The following is an 18676-nucleotide window of genomic DNA, read 5'->3' as shown; positions in this document are numbered from 1 at the left end:
AAACAAGTATTTCAAATTAATTGGGTAAAGGTTGGATTGGATAGTAAATATGAGAGATTGTAAATGAAAAATTTTAAATTCAGGACCTCTCACTTATCAAAAATAAATAAATAAAAACGTATTCCAAACATTTCAGCTTAGTATATTGCCAAATTTTGTTATACTGACGCGACATGAGAGATGGATTTTGATGGCACGGTTGCAATGATTTCATATAAATGTCATGCTTGTCATGAATATTTTGTAATTATACGAAGATTCATTTAGATGGAATATATGTTAAAACTGATATTTATTTGTATAATATTTATTGATTTTAGAACTGTATGTATTTTTGACAATTTTACTAGGCCCCTCTCAAGTTTAAAAAATTACACTTACCTCCCTTGATATAGTAAAATACCTGTAATACCATACACTTAGTAGACAATTTTAAATTTAAAATAATAAATTTAGAAAATCCAAAAAAATTTATTTTTCTGTCTCTTGTCTATTTTCTCCTCTCACTTTTCTATTTAATATAACATTTTTTCATCATTTTCAATTTTGTGGATATTAGCAAATTGAAATTACAAAATCAAAAGAGGGAGTAGATTATCTGTCAAACTAGAAGAAAATGAAGAGACACGTAGTGATAGAGAAATAAATAATGAAATTGATTATTGAAATAGGAAGAAGAACTAAAGATGTGAAATTTGTCATATTTTGTTTGTTGACAAGAAAAACATATATAAAATGTCAATAATTATATAATTTAATATAAAACAACTATATTTCCATCAGTGTAAGCTTGGCAGAGGATCGAACTATTTGCCAGATGATATGAAACTTCTGATAATAGAGGATTGTGAGGGCATGGGCATTAGGTGCTTGTCAGATGTTTTTAAGAATTTTATAAATTTAAGCCACTTATCTGTATTGCATATTTTTTATTTGGTTGGAATAGAGTTCCTCTGGCAATGGTCCTCTGCTCCTCCATGTGATCAGTTGGAAGTCTCGTCTTTTAGTCCACTCTGTGGTCTCGAAGAGCTACGCCTCCACAGGTTGCCAAATCTGGTTGGTCTTTTTTACGGAGAATCAGAACCATATTTGTTTCCAGCTGGCCCCTTTTCTTCCCTTAAACAATTGAGGATTTCTGGATGTCACAACATGAAGCAGCTATTCACAGTGCAGTTGCTACAGAACCTTCAAAATCTTGAAAAATTAGAAGTTTACGATTGTAAAGGACTGGAGGAGATAGCAGCAGATGGCAATGGAGTAGGACAAGGAGGACGAGAAGGCATCCAATTGATTTCAAGTGGAGCCACCGCCGTTGTCATCCTTCCAAAATTAAAGTCGTTGAGTCTGGATAACCTGCCACAACTGAAGAACGTTTGCAAATCAGCCATGATCTGCGATTCAATTGAGGAGATTAAAATATTTAATTGTCCAAAGGTAAAGAGGCTGCCTTTATTTCTTTCTTCCATCGACGGGCCATCATATTTGTTTCCAGCTGGCACCTTTTCTTCCCTTGAACAATTGAGGATTTCTGGATGTCACAACATGAAGCAGCTATTCACAGTGCAGTTGCTGCAGAACCTTCAAAATCTTGAAACATTAGGAGTTCAAGATTGTGAAGGACCGGAGGAGATAGCAGCAGATGGCAATGCAATAGGACAAGGAGGAGGAGAAGGCATCCAATTGACTTCAAGTGAAGGAGCCACCGCCAATGTCATCCTTCCGAAATTGAGGTGGTTGAGTCTGAATGGGCTGCCACAACTGAAGAACATTTGCAAGGCAGCCATGATCTGCAATTCAATTGAGGAGATTAAAATATTTAATTGTCCAAAGGTAAAGAGGATGCCTTCGTTTCTTTCTTCCATCGACGGGCCACCATATTTGCTTCCAACTGGCACCTTTTCTTCCCTTAAAGAATTGTGGATTTTTGGATGTCACAACATGAAGCAGCTATTCACAGTGCAGCTGCTGCAGAACCTTCAAAATCTTGAACAGTTAATAGTTAAAGATTGTGAAGGACTGGAGGAGATAGCAGCAGATGGCAATGGAGTAGGACAAGGAGGAGGAGAAGGCATCCAATTGACTTCAAGTGAAGGAGCCACCGCCAATGTCATCCTTCCGAAATTGAGGTGGTTGAGTCTGAATGGGCTGCCACAACTGAAGAACATTTGCAAGGCAGCCATGATCTGCGATTCAATCAGGGAGATTGAAATATGCTATTGTCCGAAGGTAAAGAGGCTGCCTTTGTTTCTTTCTACCATCAACGGACTACCATCTCCTCCCAGCACTCTTCGTAAGATCAAGGGAAATCAAGAATGGTGGGAATCATTAGAGTGGGACAATCCTAGTGCCAAAAATGCCCTTTACCCATTTTTTTTCACGTTGCAGTGGGATAATTGAAGACCACCTATTTGATCAAAATCCTGGCTGGTTCTCATGTACGTGTTTTCTCCCCTTTCTTTTGAGGTTTTTTTTCCCCCCAAAATGATATGCTTCTCCACTAGCATAGAATTTGCTATTATGTAGTAGTAGATATTAATACTTTCCATATTGAGCTTTAGGTTTTTTTTTTTTAAACTCTCTTGTGGTGCAGAACTGCTAACACCTTTTGAGTTGTTCTGATGGGAAAATAGATTTAAGTACATTAGTTTCTCTTTCTTTCTTATTTATTTTTGAGTTCAACATCGATATAAATTTCTTTATGTCGTTTTCTTTTTTCATTTTAAGCTATTGCATGTTCTTTATCTTTCTCTATTTCTAGTGAGGCTCAAGTGTTCTTCTGCTGACTACCTTCCCCGTAACGCTGAACTACGAACTGCACCATTTCTTATATTCATCCATACAATCTGCTGCATACAGCTTTTAAATATTTTTTAATTTTTTCTTATTTCTGTAAATTTAAATATTTTATTTTCTATCTCTTTCCTCCTCCTTGTTTGTTTCTGAATTTAGTGTCTTTATTAATTTATTCCATAAAAAATGAGCTGATCTCTATGTTTTTTTCATTTTTTCATTTCTTGCTGTTGAAAGTTGTCTTGTTTTCCCCTTCTCTGAAGATGCTTTCTACATAAGTTACAGGGTGTATATGTTGCAAATGTCCAAATTCCAAATTTCAAATTTCCATGATCGTTCTTGCGTTAGTATCATGGATGAGTTTGCTTTTTGTTTCTAACTATACTAATCAAGTGTTGTTTCTCAGATAGCCACAAAACTGCTGCTGCAAGAGAGGTGATGTTGCAAAAACAAGTGTTAATTGAAGCCTTGTCCACCAGCGCCAAATTTCATTTCAGTACATACTTCTTCCTTAGCTGTATTACAGTTTTGCTGTTTTTCATCATGTGTAGCGTTCTATTCCTACCTAGATGATGTTTTTTCTATACTTGATTGTAACTGGAGCAGTGATACAGTTTTCTGTGACTATTCCTTGATACGTTTCGATTATGCTCTGAAAAAATGCAAGTGCCAAAATGGCAGGTCAGGGAATACGGGATGGTACTCAAATTTGATGTAGTCAACCGTTCTGTTGAGTTATTGAAAAAAAGGGTACGAAAACTGCTTTTGTCAGGTATCTGCCAAATACATTCTCCTTGTCCTCTCCTTGTCCAATTAACAATGATGTAGGAATTTGTCATAGTAAACAATTGCTGGAAAGGTTTCTTGGATGGAGTTCATGTGAGAAAGATGCAAGATCAGGCAGCAGCACTTACTGATCAGAGTCGGAACTTCAATTAGCTTCTGCTTGTTAATGAGGAGAATGGGAAGGAGAACCACAGCTGATGACAACATTGATTGTAACATTGATTTCTTACTGAAAAGAGCACCAAGAAACCTTAAATGATCAATATCAATATAGTTGCTGGCCAAGAATAGGTTTCTGGGCCAAAAACTTGCATTACATGTTCCAAAATACTCTAATTGGATGACAAATTTCGTGACAATGTGAGCGTCTAAATTTTTCTTTTCTTTTTTTTTTCTGCGTCTTAGTTAACAGTATGTTGGATCATCACTCTCTATATCGAGTAATGACGTGGCAATATTTTAATGAATAAATACTAACATTTCTTTAATGTAACTTTTAATGCTCCAATTTCACCTTAAGTACTTTCGAAAAAAATCAGTATGATAGAATGTCAATCTCAATCAACTAATTAAGAATAGCCAACGAAACACAAGGAGAAGAACAATAAATACTAACATTTCTTTAATGTAACATTTGAAAAAAATCAGTATGGATACCTCAATTATCCCAAATAGTATTTCGCTTGTATCATAGACACATTTTCCAACCCACCTTTTTATATTTCCAACCACCTTTTTATCTCACATACATCACATCACAAAAAGTGCTACAGTAATTATTTCAAATAATATTTCAAATAATACACTATCCAAACACTCAATCATTATTATTTTATTGTGAAAATAGAATCTACTTTCGAGATATTGATATTTCTAAGGCCATAGAAGGGTTGTAATGGTAGTAATTATTTGAAATATTTTTACTGTAGCACTTTTTGTGATGTGATATATGTGAGATAAAAAGGTAATTGAGAAGATAAAAATGTGTGTTGGAAATTGTAATGGTGATGTGAGCAAATAAATTTTGACAAATAATCCTCTATCCAAACATATCATATTTGAGCATTGATATTTAATTTTGGAGTATAAAATTGGTTGTCAATGGAGGTTTTGTGTGTGTGTGTGTGTTTTTTATATTGGTAAGTATTGATTATGCAATTTGGGATCTTTTATGGTTATTTGGTTTTAGAACTTATGCTTGGATAGTTGTTAGGTATTAGACTTGTTGATTTGTGCAATGTGTGGAAGAAAATGATTCAATATACTATAATTTTTTTTCTTAGTTTTGTACAAAAAGGTAATTTAGGATTTTTGTGAGAAAATCCTTTTTGTTGGACCTATATTGTTACTAAACAGTAAAAGTAGGCGAGATATGTGAAATTTTTAAAACGCGAGGGACGCTCTATGTAATTGTTAAAAACCTCAGTGAAGGTTTGTAAAATTATCCCTAAAATCAAACGGATTTTGTTACATTGAAGTACAAGATTGGTATTCCAGATTAGTTTGGACTGACCTATATATTGTTATTCTGACACGACGTAAGAAGTGCATTTTCATGGCATCGTTGTAATGATTTGCATAAATATCTTGCTTGTAACGAATAATCTCTAATTATAAGAAGATTCATATGGGTGGAAGACACGTTAGAATTTTTCTTTCTTTGTATTGATTTTCAGATTTTTTGTATGTGCTAATTTCAAATTTATATGTATCTATATCATATTTGATTTGATTTTTTTGACTATTAGTCCAGATTATTGAATCAAATGATCTTTTCTATTAAAAAATGAAAAATGAAAAAAAAGAAACAAAGAAAGATTCACCTGCCATAAAATCAAACGGATTCTGTTAGGTTGAAGTACAAGATTGCATCATAAGGGAGGCCCAAACTCGAGAAAAATCTCCAAATTGGGTTTGTGCCACCAGACGCGGCATAAAATGGACTGACATAATGGTAGCACCACATCTATAGCGATACAGATCCACTCAAGTACTTACAATTAGCTACACGTTATTTGAAGTGAAATAGCTCAGAATTTAAGGGGGTTTGCGTACAAATTTGTTTTCCTGTTTTGAAGCCCAGCACAAATTTTACGTCAAATGGACACTAGGCTATTGAATTCCCCGGAGGAAGATTTTTAACTTTTTAAGAGCGCCGTCAACAGCTAGAAAGAAATTTGAAAATGTCAAGGCAAGTTTAGTCGATACCAGAGACTTCCAGCACAGGAATCTGCCGGATACATACAAGTAATTAACATTTACGTTGGCTTGGTAAAGATTTAATCCAAGGCTTAGATAAAGAGGTAAGAATGAGGAGACTTTTTTTTTTTTTTTTTTGTCGACGGGCTAGACATCTTTGCTGCCATATGACAAGCGAGTGGTTCAATGTAAAGAAATGCAAGCCGTCCGGTTTTGCTTCTGTTCTTGTTATATCGTTGTTTGCTCCTACTTGAGATTGACTCGAGGTGTTCGGAAACTATTTGCCAAATACTCCTGATTGAATATTTGCAAAAGTCTGGAAATGCACATTCAATATCATCTTATAAAGATAACAAAAGCATTCCCTAAGTTTTGTTTTGTGTTAGAACTCCAAAATCATCACAAAATTAGTAACAAATATAACTGAGCGCAGAGAAGCGGGCGGGAGTTTCTTCATCAATAGGCTCTCCCTCTCCATAAGTCAATTTGGCAGGCACAGAACTAATGCCCAAGTAGTATAGACCAAGGAGTCATGAACAAGAATTACAGAAATAACATACCAAGGTCATACGCACTAACTCCAGGACTCTTCAAGGTGGAAAAAAAAAAAAGAACTGTCAATTTGAGATGTAAGGCGTGAATATTCCTAACCAGTCTGGGAAAGCAGAGGCATGCAACGCGAAGGCTTTTAACCAGTAGAAGAACTTCAACATGCAATGCAACCAGAGTCAAGAAATCAAAAACCTTTCTACCGGTTAAGTAACATATCACACACTGCACAAAAAATTCCTTTGCAGGTTGCGTGGTAGCATTACCATCAACAACCTACAGCTTACAGGCAAAACCAAACAAGAGCTGTCATGCAATGCATGAACCACCACAAACCATGTACAATTGGCTTACATGCCATGCATGGGAGGAATCTGCAGATATATAATCAATTAGACGAACAATCATTCAATACTTTGACTAGTTTATATTCCAACAGAGATGCATCCCTAGTAGCCATGTATGGTACAAGAACTCTAATCCAGAATAAAGCAGCAGCAAATCTTTAATAAAAACAAATTCCTCCCTTTTAAGTTTTATCCAGCCAAATTTTGCATGATAGAAGTAATAACGGGGAAAGGAAAGAACATGATGGTTCCAAAATTCAGAACCCAACTTTAAAACATGAGAACCATCAAGAGAGCAACATTTCGTGACTTTCTAATATACAAAAAAAAATTGCAGATATTTCTTTATTGACATCCATATTGACATCCATACTTCGTTCAAACCAAAAGAACGTATGTAGAAAAGCAGATAGCTAGCTCCCCTCATATTTACAAAAGAATTTTGTAACCAAAACCTATGTCATGGCTAAATTCTCCCACCAAAAAACATACAGAGAATCAGCTGATATTTCTTGTTAGCTAAAAGCAGAGATGTTAGTAGCAAATACTAGATGAATTATAGTAATTCAAGTTTCACATATACTCTCTCACAGCCTAGTGTGCTCCTACACTTGAAAGATCCTCAGAACAAATTGAAGATTGCTTTGTTGGTACAGCAAACTGAATCAAATCCCCAAGTCAGCATCCAGATCAAAGAATCCTAAATCATCCAAAGCAAACTGGGAATTCTCCTCTCTGCCAGGCTCCAGGAAATCAAAACCATAATCAACTCCCTGAGATGTCTGCTCCATGTTCTGGCAACTTCCTAGAACTTTTGCATCTGGGCTCTGCATTTGATACAGGAACTCTGAGGGCTGCATATTGCCATTCAAAAATTGCCCGCCATTAATACCAACCAACTCATATTGAGATCCTGAACCATGTGTGGGTCCAGAGTTCAAGCTGCTCAACATTTCATCAATGTCAAACATTTCATCCCACACCAAAGTATCCAACGGCTCATCGCTAGAGTTGAATGTCTCATTCTTAACAGGCGCCTCTGCTTGGATACTCATATCTAAAGCTTCCATGTGCCCATCTTTCGGCTCTTCCTTAACTGTACACAGTGGAGTACCAGCATCTACCCAAGTCAAAGGCCTGGTATCCTGGATTCTTGATTCACCCTCACCATCTTCTTCCTTCACGTTTGAGTTAGGTTCAGCATCCCTATCTGCAGGTGGACAGACCTCAGAAAGGCCGGAAGTTGTGGTGGAGTCCGATGCTGATGTGGCTGGAAAAGAAGAGGATTCAATGGAAGCCTCCTGTTGTGGTCCGTAATTGGGAAGATTCAGACGGGCACATGGGCCATACATTGATCTTGCAGCTTCATCATAAGCAAGTGCAGCCTCAACTGCAGTCCCAAATGTACCCAACCAAAGCCTGCTACCCCTGTTTGGCTCGCGAATTTCAGCTACCCATTTGCCCCATGTCCTTTGCCTAACACCTCTATAGTTGCAGCGAGCATTTTCAGGACCTCCTTTACCTTTCATACATCCTTTCTTTGATCCCTTTGCAGGAACTTTACGAATTACTTTGCCTTCCTCATCCAAAGAGTCAAGCTTGTCATTGTACTCTTTCCACTTTGCCAGTGTGTCTGCTACATTATTGGTTCCATCCCTCCTCCTAGACTTCCTCTTTCTAGAGTAATCCATTGGGACAGAAGCCACGTTGGACACTTGATCAAGAAGAGCCATCGATGTACTCCTACAAACAACAACCAGAACCTGTTAAGCACTTTAGTGCAACGATGTAGATAATTGTACCAAACTCGGGAAGAACTAATGCTCTACAAATTATAAATGCACATATAAAATTATAACAAATCGTAACCCCAGGAATCTTCCATAGATAAGTTGACTTTGTTCCCTTGGTACCCAAGATAGAAGATAAGGGATAGAAGCAGAGGATTATCAATATCCAACTACAAAGAAGTAATTTGAGGGGTATTATCCTAAATTAATCAAGAATAAGAATAATTTTATCATTTTTTTTAAAGGGTGGAACGTAATCAGCTGTTTACATTGACAAGTTGCGTTAAGTAGCGGACTTAATACTTGGTTCCCAAGAAACCTAAACTTCGGTTGCCCAAAAAAACCCAAATCAAGAATTATTCATGCCGGAGCCCGTAATTTTCCGAGAAAAAAGTCTCTGAAATCAAGAACGAAAATTGAAACAAATCCCCGGAAAAAAAAATCTCTGAAATTGAAAATTTTTTGTGGAAACAAATTGAAGACAAATACCGGGAAGCAAGCCCCAAAATTGACATATTGTTCTTCCAATAGAAACCCTAAAACAGATACGCATGCGATTACTCTCAAAACGAAATTCGCAATCTCATGAGTAAATCCAGACCAAATTAGACCCACATAACGCGATCAAAACCACCCAATATATATATATATATATATATAGTCAAGCAAAAAAAAAACCCAATAAACAGAAAGAAGAAAAGCGCATAATAATAGGATTAATGCAACCTACCTCAGTACCAAACTGAGAAGACGAGGCCAAGGTATCAACCACTGCTGCAAAAGACAAATCTCAATTGAAGACCAGAACTTAGCGTCTCCTTCAGGAACCCCTTCAATCCTTTTTTTTTTTTCCCCTCTTGTCGCGTTGGCTCTTTCCTTTCCTTTGATTTTCTTCCTTGAAGTTGTGTGCTAGAAAGTAGTAGCAGGACCAGTAGAGATTTTTCCGAGATACAGTCAGTTTGGGAAAGGCGTTTTTCGGTAAAACAGAAACAAAGGCCAAATCCTAATTCTTGACAGCTGCCGAGCTATTTATAGCCTTCTCTAGATATTTCTTTCCTATAATTTCTTGAGGCCGTAATAATCACTACTTAATTTGGTATGGATATTGTTGACGTGTCAGTTTATTAGTCGCGTCGTGGCTTTGCGCATACCATGCGTTTTGGCACGTGTCAGAGGAAGCTTCCCGAACCACAAGCTCTGTCTCCTTTAAGCACGTACTGTTTTCGGCCGCTATAAATACTGTTTTAGGCTTGACTAAAGCCAGAAACTTCAGTTTTGCCCCTTCAAATATGTCATGGATTACTCTATAGTATTTCTGTTTTGGTTTTATTGGGTAATTACCTCAGAATTGGATTTTGATTACGGCGATAATTCCAGATTAGTCTGGTGCGTCCTGGATTACATCACTGCCAGGCTGCTAACAGCTGAGTACCAACATTCGTAAGCCCATACCACCAGCAAGTTGCAGCAGATTTATGGTGGGCCTGCTTCCCAGAAGCAACTCTGGGCCATAACTTCACGGTATAATATCAGGAACCTTCCCCAAGGTTCTTTATTATATTACTTAACACCCTTAAAGTTTTCAAAATTTAACTTGCATCTCTTGAATTGAATTTTTTTTTATTGAAATATTATATAAGTTCTTTTGCGAGATATAAATGTTTTAGTTCCATTACTACTCTTAGGTTGTCCTATTTATGAAGTTTACAGTAACAATAAATGTTTAAATAAAACTAAAAAGTAAGGATTAATATTTCCTACACTGATAATGTACACACTGTCAGCGTTGGATGAATGACAATTATACAAAATTTAAATTTAAAATTCAACTTTTGCACACATGTCATGAGTCAAACGGTGATAGTGTATACACTGTCAGTGTATATAAAATTTACTCAAAAAGTAATTGTGAAAATATAAAGGGGGGAGGGGGGTTATAAATGCTATGAAGAATAAGTTGCAATGAAACATGAGCTAAAAAAAAGGATATTTTGATGCAAAAAAAAAAGGATAAAACCTGCATAGGCGATTTTTAAATATTTTGTCATTAAATCATTTTTAAATTAATCTTTTCAATACCGATTAATTAAAGAGAATGAAACGCAAGATTGAATACAATCGGAAGCAGTTGAGAAGGAGGCCTTAGATTAACTCATTATTCACAATTGCTAATATATTCAGTTCTTCACTTCTCAATTCCACACACTTTAGTACTTTCATACAATTGAATAAGTTTGTCTCTAAATGCACTAAAAGAAGGTTGTGGCTTTGTAACCTTCTACAACTCATTCCATTCATTAGATTAGTTCTTTTTTCACTTTTCAATCTTGCGTTTCATTTTCTTTAATGAAAGGAAACTGTACAATTACTTCTTTTTTTTTTTTTGTATTAGTTCCGTTCAAGTCAAGTGTGCCTTGAGAGCAAGTTCTGTTAATGTGTGATCATTATACTATACTAGTTTATTTGTGCCTCATGTGATGCATGAGGGTACCCAGTTTTTTGTAAAGTTGTTAGTTGTGTGTGTGGAGTTAAGAGTGGGTGTGTGCGAATTTGATGATGAAAGAGTGGTAGTTCAGGATAAGTAGGCACACTATTTTGTAGCAGTCTGTACATTACCAAAAATTGGTCATTATAGGATAGAAAGCTCATACAAAGAGCTGTAGACAAAAGCACTATTTACATTAACGAAAATAGGTGGTTGCATGGTAGAAAATTAATGTCAACAGCTATTGCAAAACTATAGATGACAAACAAATCTATTTAACTAAATTTACCCATACTCGACTATGAATAGATGGATATGGGTATCTTAAATTTTTGCATATGAGTATAAAATGAGTTACCCAATAATACCCATTTAATTTTATTGGATAACTCATCAAATCCAATTAAATCATTTAGAATTGTCTTCTCCCAAACCTCCTCTCTTTCTCCACCCATTTTTTTTTTTCAGATTCTTCATTTTGTCAGGATGTTAACTACTTTTGTTTCATTATTATTATTATTATTTGTTGATTTTATTTTCTCTTAGTTTGTTAACTTGCTCATTTTTTAGCATTACCAATTTATGACAAGTTTTAGCCTATTTTCCTACCTTTCCAAAATGAAAATTTAAATTTACACATGAAAAAAATGCTAGGGGTTCAAAATTTTTGGATTAAATTTTTATGTTAACTTTTATAGTACTTAGTTCAAATTTTTATATTCTTATTGTTCAATTATTAAATAGTATGTAATTTTGCGACATAGAGTACGGATGAAAAAAAAATTGATAATCAGGCTTATTGAACATTATAAGTAAATATTTAAAACTAATAATGAGTATAAAGGGTGGTATAAATTGATAACTTAGTTTGCAAAAATGAATTTAAATGAGATTACAAAAAAATTAAAATAAATGGGTAAGCCTCCAATTGCTTCCACGTAATAAGGCAACAAAAGTAATGTAAACTCAATCTATACAATACTAACATGTTAAGTTGAAATTTCAAATTTAGCCACCTGTCTAAAGTACATTTGCACCGTTTTTAACAGAGACATGCAAGACATGCAACTTCAGAAGCTCCCAATTGCTTCCACGTAAGCTAACACCACCACCGTTAAGCAAGTCAATCTGTCAAACACCAAAACATAAAAGTGAAATTCCATAATTAACCACCTACTGATGGTGCCCATACGGGACCATCACTATTGCACTCATATCAGCCAACTCCCCTTTTTATACTTCTTATATATATATATATATGATATGATATGATATGATATGATATGATATTTGACAATTTCACCATCGTGAATGCCTTTCAGGGCTATCTTTAGAATTTAAAAAGGGTATGCGCAATTTTTGACATTACACTAGGCGGACCCCCATTTTAGAAGGTATCTTTTTACTGCGTTGTTGACGATAGAAATTAGCAAAAAAAAAAAGACAAAGAAAAAAAAAACATTTTAATAACAATAACTTTTTTGCACAGAGATCTTTTTCACCCCACGTACAGTGGTACTTACAATGGTATTCTTTTTTTTTTTTTTTTGTCAAACACTTAAAATGGTATTCGAATCTCACATTTTGTGGACATCTTCAGCATTACTGCATTCTGTAGTAAGACACAGGCCGTACATAAACATTGCATGAGATAATACTCTCCTTGCAATTATTCATGTGCCACTCCCATGAAAATGATGAATGCATACAGTGGGATGTATTACGAAGTCCTTAAACTTTGAGTTAGGAACATATTTTATCTCCAAACTTTTAGACACATCACATTTAGTACATGAATTAATTATTTTGGGTCATATTTAATCTAAAAAGGGTAAAATATTCAATTTGGATGGAAAAGACTGACGTGACCATTGATTATGATTGACAAATTATTTTTACTTAACGGCCACGTGCCAAACACGTGATTTTTTCCATCCAAATTAAGCAATTTACGGTTCTTGGAGTAAGTGTGGTAAAAAGTAATTAATTCATATAATAAATGCGGTGCATCTAAAAGTTTGGAGATAAAATATGTCCCTAACTCAAAATTTAGGAACGAAAAGTGAATTTTTCCCCTTTTATTACACTCAGTCATAGCACCCTATTCTATAGTTACAGTAGAAGCGGAATAATCATGATGCATATCGTGATCATCATATACATGATAGATTGGTTGCAGGTTTCATTTGATAATTTTTAAAACTTTAAATTTCATGGAATATGTATTGTAAATCATTAAAATAAATGGATAATTTGATTGTAGGTTTATGCTATTATTCTCTGTAGAGTGTAATTTACAATGAAAAATAACATAATGAAGGGAGAATAATAAAGTGATGATGTGATACATAAATTACACTCCATTATGAATGCCCCAAGTAAAAACTTACGACGGCACTTAAGTTTGAAGTTCCTTCTGTTTCTTCTTCTCTTCTTCTTTTTCTTCTTCTTTTTTTTTTTTTTTTCTAACTTTCATTCTGAAAACCCCCTGACCCATCAATTTGAACAGCAAACCGTGTTAAGCGATTGCCAGGACAAAGTTGGCAGGCAATGTGTAGGCTATAGGTCGGTGACAATTATGCCTTTTCCGGACTTTTGACTCAGATCAAGTGACAGTTATGCCTAATATGGGTCCGTCATGGCTACATCTCCGACGCAGATGACCTTTAGCGCAGAGTTTTTTTTTTTTTTTTGGAGACCGCAGAGTGTGGTTAACGCGTAGAACTTTAATTCTTACATTCAGCATTCTGTGATACTTCATTGAAGAATTGCAAATTTACACGTAGAATTTCACTCGCCACTTCATCCTCCACTTCCAGTGAGATGCCCCATTGCGTACTGCCATGGATAATGTGAGACCCCGCTCTAACTTCTGCATGAGCGCCGCGTGTTGCGCCCTGTCCTACGTTGATTAAATCTTTAAGCCATAAATTAACTCATTAACTGCTGGATACGTCCGAAGATATCATCACTGGCGTCAAAAGTCAAAATAGCCACCGACCAAATTGAGTAAGTCAAAATAGGAGCAAAGGAGAGATCTTCAAGTATGTCATCATGAGTGACACTGGACTTCTTTTTTCTAGGCATACTAGTGGGCCAGTAGGGATGTTTAGTTCGAGTTTCGTTTTGCTCGAACTCGATGCTAGACAAGTTTATACGGGTTTAAACTTAACTTGAACGAGCAAAAAATTATGTAACTTAATTTGACTCGATAATATGTATTTTCTAAACTTGAATTTGATTTGATAAAACTCGAGACTAGTCTCTAGCTTTGACAAGTTTTTGGGCTCAAAATAAATCTCAAAAAAAGGCTCAAGATTTTATGATAAATTATCTAAAATCTTCATTTCCTTTTTAGTTTTTACAATATTACATTTTTGTCATTTATGAATTTTATTAAATAGACAATACTTCTGATAAATTACCTAAAACATAAACCCTTATTAGTCATTTCATAATTTAAATAAAAATATAGTATAAATAATCTACCAATAATCAAATTATTCGACGAGCACTTGAGTAGCACAAATGGAGGCTCGAATTCGATTTAGTATATGCATCGAGTTACTCGAGTTCGAACCGAGCATTTGACTAACTATAATTTGTGCTCACAACTTCAATTTGAACTTACAAATTACATTATCGGAATCATTAACCGATGCACCCTGCACTTGTCATTGTCACTGCAGAAGATATAGAATTCGGTTAATTGCTGCAGAATATCTAACCACGTTTTCATTGGATATTCACCAAAACAATCCTTAAAATCCCATTGGAATAATGCAAAATGGTACAGAGACATCATATTGGCTATATCTAGAGTTTTCCCTTCATAAAATAAATGGTAATTCCATTTCACAAATTTTATAACGGAAAAATACAATGTTTGAGGTAAAGATGTATAGTGAAAAATCGAACTACTTTGACATGCTTTACATCAGTAAAAGAACAATTGCAAGAAGGAATTTGATTTGGAATAAATAATCTTTCTTAATTTTTGTTCATCCCTTTCTTTTTCAATCAAGCTGTGCTTATTCATGCCAGAGTCCCCTCTTTTTGCTATTTTATATTTTTACTGGCTGTTACTGCTTTATCTTAATTATCTAATAACAATACGAGTTTTTTTTTTGGTAAATAAAAATGCATTAAAATAAAGTCAAGTAATAACAATACGAGATGGTTCAAGGGAACTAAACTTATTCAGAAGTCAAAAATTGCCTACAATAGATTGGAAAAAACAATAGAGCTACAGCCAACAAACAAGTTGGGCTTGACTTTAATTGGGATGGTGCTCTATTTTGCAACCATGGGCACCAACTTTTCTCTGCCAAAAAGAAAAGCAAGAAAACAAGGAGCTACCCCAATATGGGGAAGCAAACATGCTGCCAACATACTTAAAATTCTTAAACTATAAAAAATGATGACCCCTGTTATCCAGGTCTTTGGGAAAACGTCTTCTTAATCAATCATCTAATAGTCTTAACAAATTGGCAGATCTGCTGGGGCTTCTTCCAATTTTTCCAATAGTCCAGCTCCATCTTCCACAATGAATGACATGGCCAAACCCCATGTGATGTGAACGTCCAAGTGACAATGCAGAAGCCAAACACCTAGTGATTAATTAGATGATAAGAAAAGAAGATAAATGTTAGATACAGTTGATGTATATTGCAAAAGGATGAAACTGTTGCTTCTTTCATCTGTTATGCTGTACCTGGATTATCGGCAACAAATCTGATAACTGTCCATCCTTGGACGGGTACACTTGCTGTGTTTCTTAGAGGAGGGTCAACGAGGTTGAATTTGGCCGTATCAGTTTTCGGGTTGAAATTGCCAAAGCCCTCTGCGATTATGTAAAAGTCATATCCGTGAAGATGAATCGGGTGGTTTTCGGCGGTGAAAATGCTTGTTCCCTGTAATACTATCTGCACTCTAGCTCCGTATTTCAACTTGTACACCTTAGTTCCTCGCACAGGTTGCCAGAGTGACCGGCTCACATTACCAGTGTAATCAAATTGTACAGGCGGAGCAGCTGGAAAGTCTGTCGTGAAAACTCCAGGAATTCCTTGCTGGTGTGATTGCAGTAAGGAAAAGCTGGACGGGAGAACAAAAGACACATTGTTCATGCTAGCCGTAAAACGAGTACCATTCGGTCCCTGACAGTTTTGGGAGCTGGCACCAGGGGGACAGTTTTGGAGTCCTAATCCAACGGCGAAGAAGAGACTTTCGTCAATATCAGTGGGCACCGGAACCTTTCTTGGGCTTCTGAAGCTTTTGCCGAAGGCAGTGGCAGTGGCCGTGTCGTTGAATGCGGGTAGAGATGGTAGAATTGGTTTGATTGAGACACCCTTGGCAGGGCATGGAGCAGTCTTGTACTCGAGGATGGCTGTGGTGGTAGTATTGTCAAATGGTGCGCCTTGAGCACTGGCGTATGCCCGTGCTGCTATGTAGTACCGGGCTGGTGGCTGGTCGGTGGTGATCAGGACATCAGTAGTCTGGCCTGGTCCCAACATGAGAACCGAGGTGGTAAAGGGTTTAACATAGGAGGCATCTGCCCCGACAACTGTGAGCTTGTGGTTGGCTATGGTTAAGAAAAGTTGTTGGTTGAGTGCAGAGTTGACGACTCGGATGAGGTTGGTCTCACCTGAGTCCACTGGAACTATAGTGGTACCTGCACCTCAACGAAATACGCAGAAAAATATCATTATCTTGGTGAAATCAACAAGACACAAACGATTATTGTAGACAGGTCGTATGGTGGCGAGCAGACAATGCTCGAACACAAACAAATATGAGTAGGGTAGGGCTATAAAAAACGAACCATTGCTGGAGCACTTTAAAAGATCACCAGGTTGCCCGTTAATAGTAAATGCGTCGGACACATTTGGAGTTGCTCCAGTTCTGGTGGCTTCCCTCACAACGTCCATTGGATTAGCATCCCACCATTCACCTGATCATCATCGTGAAATCATTGTCAGAACACTATCCGATATATATTTTTTGTAAAAAAAGAAAGAATAAACAAGGAAACATGGCAACAAAATAGGGTACAAAGAGGGAGAACGAGAACCATCCCCTCATGTACTATTTCAATACATGCAGTGATGGTAAACGATTTGTTTCTGTCCACTGAATTCGAAATGTAATCTGAGTCATTACCAAGAAGAAGAAGTGATTCGCGCTTTGGCTTTGGGAATGGGTATGAATCTCCTTCTTTGGGGCGAATTATTAGACCACCGTAGACGGTGGCTCTGAGCCAGGAGCTATGGGCATGCCACCAAAGGGTCCCTTCTTGTCCTTGAATGGTGAATCGGTACGTGTAACTCCCTCCGGGTCTAATTGGGCATTGGGTCACGAACTCCGGTCCATCTGACCAGGCTGTCCTCATCTGCCGGATGCCATGCCTGTCCACAATTGAATTACCACTCCATAATGAACCCATTCCATACAAATATTATGGCATATGCATGCACATTTTTATCTGGCACCAAAACTCATTTGCATGCAGAGTTTCTTTCCAATACTTTGTGCTCATATTCATACAAAATATATATATACACAAAAAAGGGTCAGTACTAATGCAAAGCATGCATACCAGTGGATTGTAACGTTGTATTGAGCTTTGTTGATAACTTTGATTTCCAAAGAATCTCCGTTATTCACTTCTAAGGTTGGTCCGGGGTATTGACCATTAACAGTAATAGTGCTGTGAGTATTGCACAGCCTCTTCACTGGTGTTGCTTGGATCTGTTTCAGAAAAAAAATGAATTTAGTACGTGCATGAAAATTATTGCAAGGGATAAAAAGAAAGAGGGCCGAAATTGAGGCTTCTGATCACGCACAACAAATTGGTGAGAGTGAACTACAGCATTTCCCAGAGATACTGCATTTGCAAAGAGAAGCAAGAGGCCGAAGAGCAAGAAAATGCTGGACTTCTTCTCCATGCTATTGAACGCTTCCGATATCTTTACGTACGTGCTTAATTCTGCTAGGGTAGCTCTTTTGGTTCTTCCACAATGGAAAGAGTGGTAATGTTTGCTTGTGAAAGAGGCGGAGAGACGATTGATTTTATAGGGGCAGAACAAGAGAGAAAGGGTTGTTTTAAGTTTGGCAGATTAGGTTGTTTAAGGTCAAATTCCAGAGCAAAACTTAGTTCAACCCTGTAGAGTTGTTGCACCCACTGACCTATCAAACGGAAGGATTTCATTAATTCTTTCTTCACAAGTCTTCTCATTCTCACCAGGTCCAATTTCTCAAAATCTTAGCAACAAAAAAAAAAAAAAAAAAAAAAACCGAGAAGGTTTAGAACAGTATCCGCGTCTACTTCTAGAAAAAGGAGTTTTTGTTCATATCTCCGCGTATTGTGTTTGCTTACATATACGAGGCATTTTTTTAACTTATTTAACTTTTTGACAGCAAGGAGGGTTCCTATTTCTAAGTGTCATATTCAGAATTCGATTTCTAACTTGACGGCAGAAAAAACTCTGTTACTGTCTCCTAATCATTGCGTCAACTCAGTGATTACTTTCTTAGGCATCTTAAAGACGCGTGTATTTGCATATGACCCAGTGGCCGTTAGCTGCTGCTGCTTACTTCTAACATATATTTCGAGTTAGGCAGGAAGAAAATCAAATATTTATGCACCTCTCGGATAATCTTTATTTTAGTCTTTTTTTTTTCATGATGCAAGGTGTTCAATGTTATAACGTTGATAAAATGGTTGGGAGTGA

The 18676-nt window shown here is 36.4% G+C and overlaps 3 protein-coding genes across 4 annotated transcripts; 1 reads left to right on the top strand and 2 right to left on the bottom strand.

Annotated features, from left to right (window-relative positions):
• The first annotated feature begins 787 nt into the window (after positions 1–787).
• On the top strand, positions 788–3591 carry LOC113689145 (uncharacterized). 2 transcript variants are annotated; one of them, XR_011840111.1, is made up of 3 exons: positions 788–2435; positions 3197–3286; positions 3472–3591. XR_011840111.1 is itself a non-coding variant. In XM_072078345.1 (2 exons), exon 1 carries the CDS (start codon positions 823–825, stop codon positions 2395–2397), a length of 1575 nt encoding a protein of 524 aa, XP_071934446.1. In that variant the 5' UTR covers positions 788–822; the 3' UTR covers positions 2398–2435; positions 3197–3591. The 2 variants fall into 2 exon arrangements, 1 of the variants encoding a protein (XP_071934446.1); XM_072078345.1 differs by having other exon boundaries at positions 3197–3591.
• Positions 3592–6990: 3399 nt separating this feature from the next.
• LOC140036530 (dehydration-responsive element-binding protein 2C-like) lies at positions 6991–9458 on the bottom strand. Its single transcript, XM_072078344.1, has 2 exons — positions 9192–9458; positions 6991–8414 (listed from the first exon to the last, which is right to left on the bottom strand). The coding sequence occupies exon 2, from the start codon at positions 8402–8404 to the stop codon at positions 7337–7339; it is 1068 nt and encodes a 355-aa protein (XP_071934445.1). The 5' UTR covers positions 8405–8414; positions 9192–9458; the 3' UTR covers positions 6991–7336.
• Positions 9459–15123: 5665 nt separating this feature from the next.
• On the bottom strand, positions 15124–18000 carry LOC113730303 (laccase-5-like). Its single transcript, XM_027254921.2, has 6 exons — positions 17789–18000; positions 17542–17693; positions 17106–17350; positions 16768–16896; positions 15661–16617; positions 15124–15556 (listed from the first exon to the last, which is right to left on the bottom strand). Exons 1-6 carry the CDS (start codon positions 17888–17890, stop codon positions 15426–15428), a joined length of 1716 nt encoding a protein of 571 aa, XP_027110722.2. The 5' UTR covers positions 17891–18000; the 3' UTR covers positions 15124–15425.
• Between the last annotated feature and the right edge of the window lie 676 nt (positions 18001–18676).

The sequence above is a fragment of the Coffea arabica genome, chromosome 2e (assembly GCF_036785885.1).
Source record: "Coffea arabica cultivar ET-39 chromosome 2e, Coffea Arabica ET-39 HiFi, whole genome shotgun sequence".
Classification (NCBI taxonomy): Eukaryota; Viridiplantae; Streptophyta; class Magnoliopsida; order Gentianales; family Rubiaceae; genus Coffea; species Coffea arabica.
Note: the sequence above shows the minus strand (reverse complement) of the source record. Positions and strands in the feature narration are given on the sequence as shown.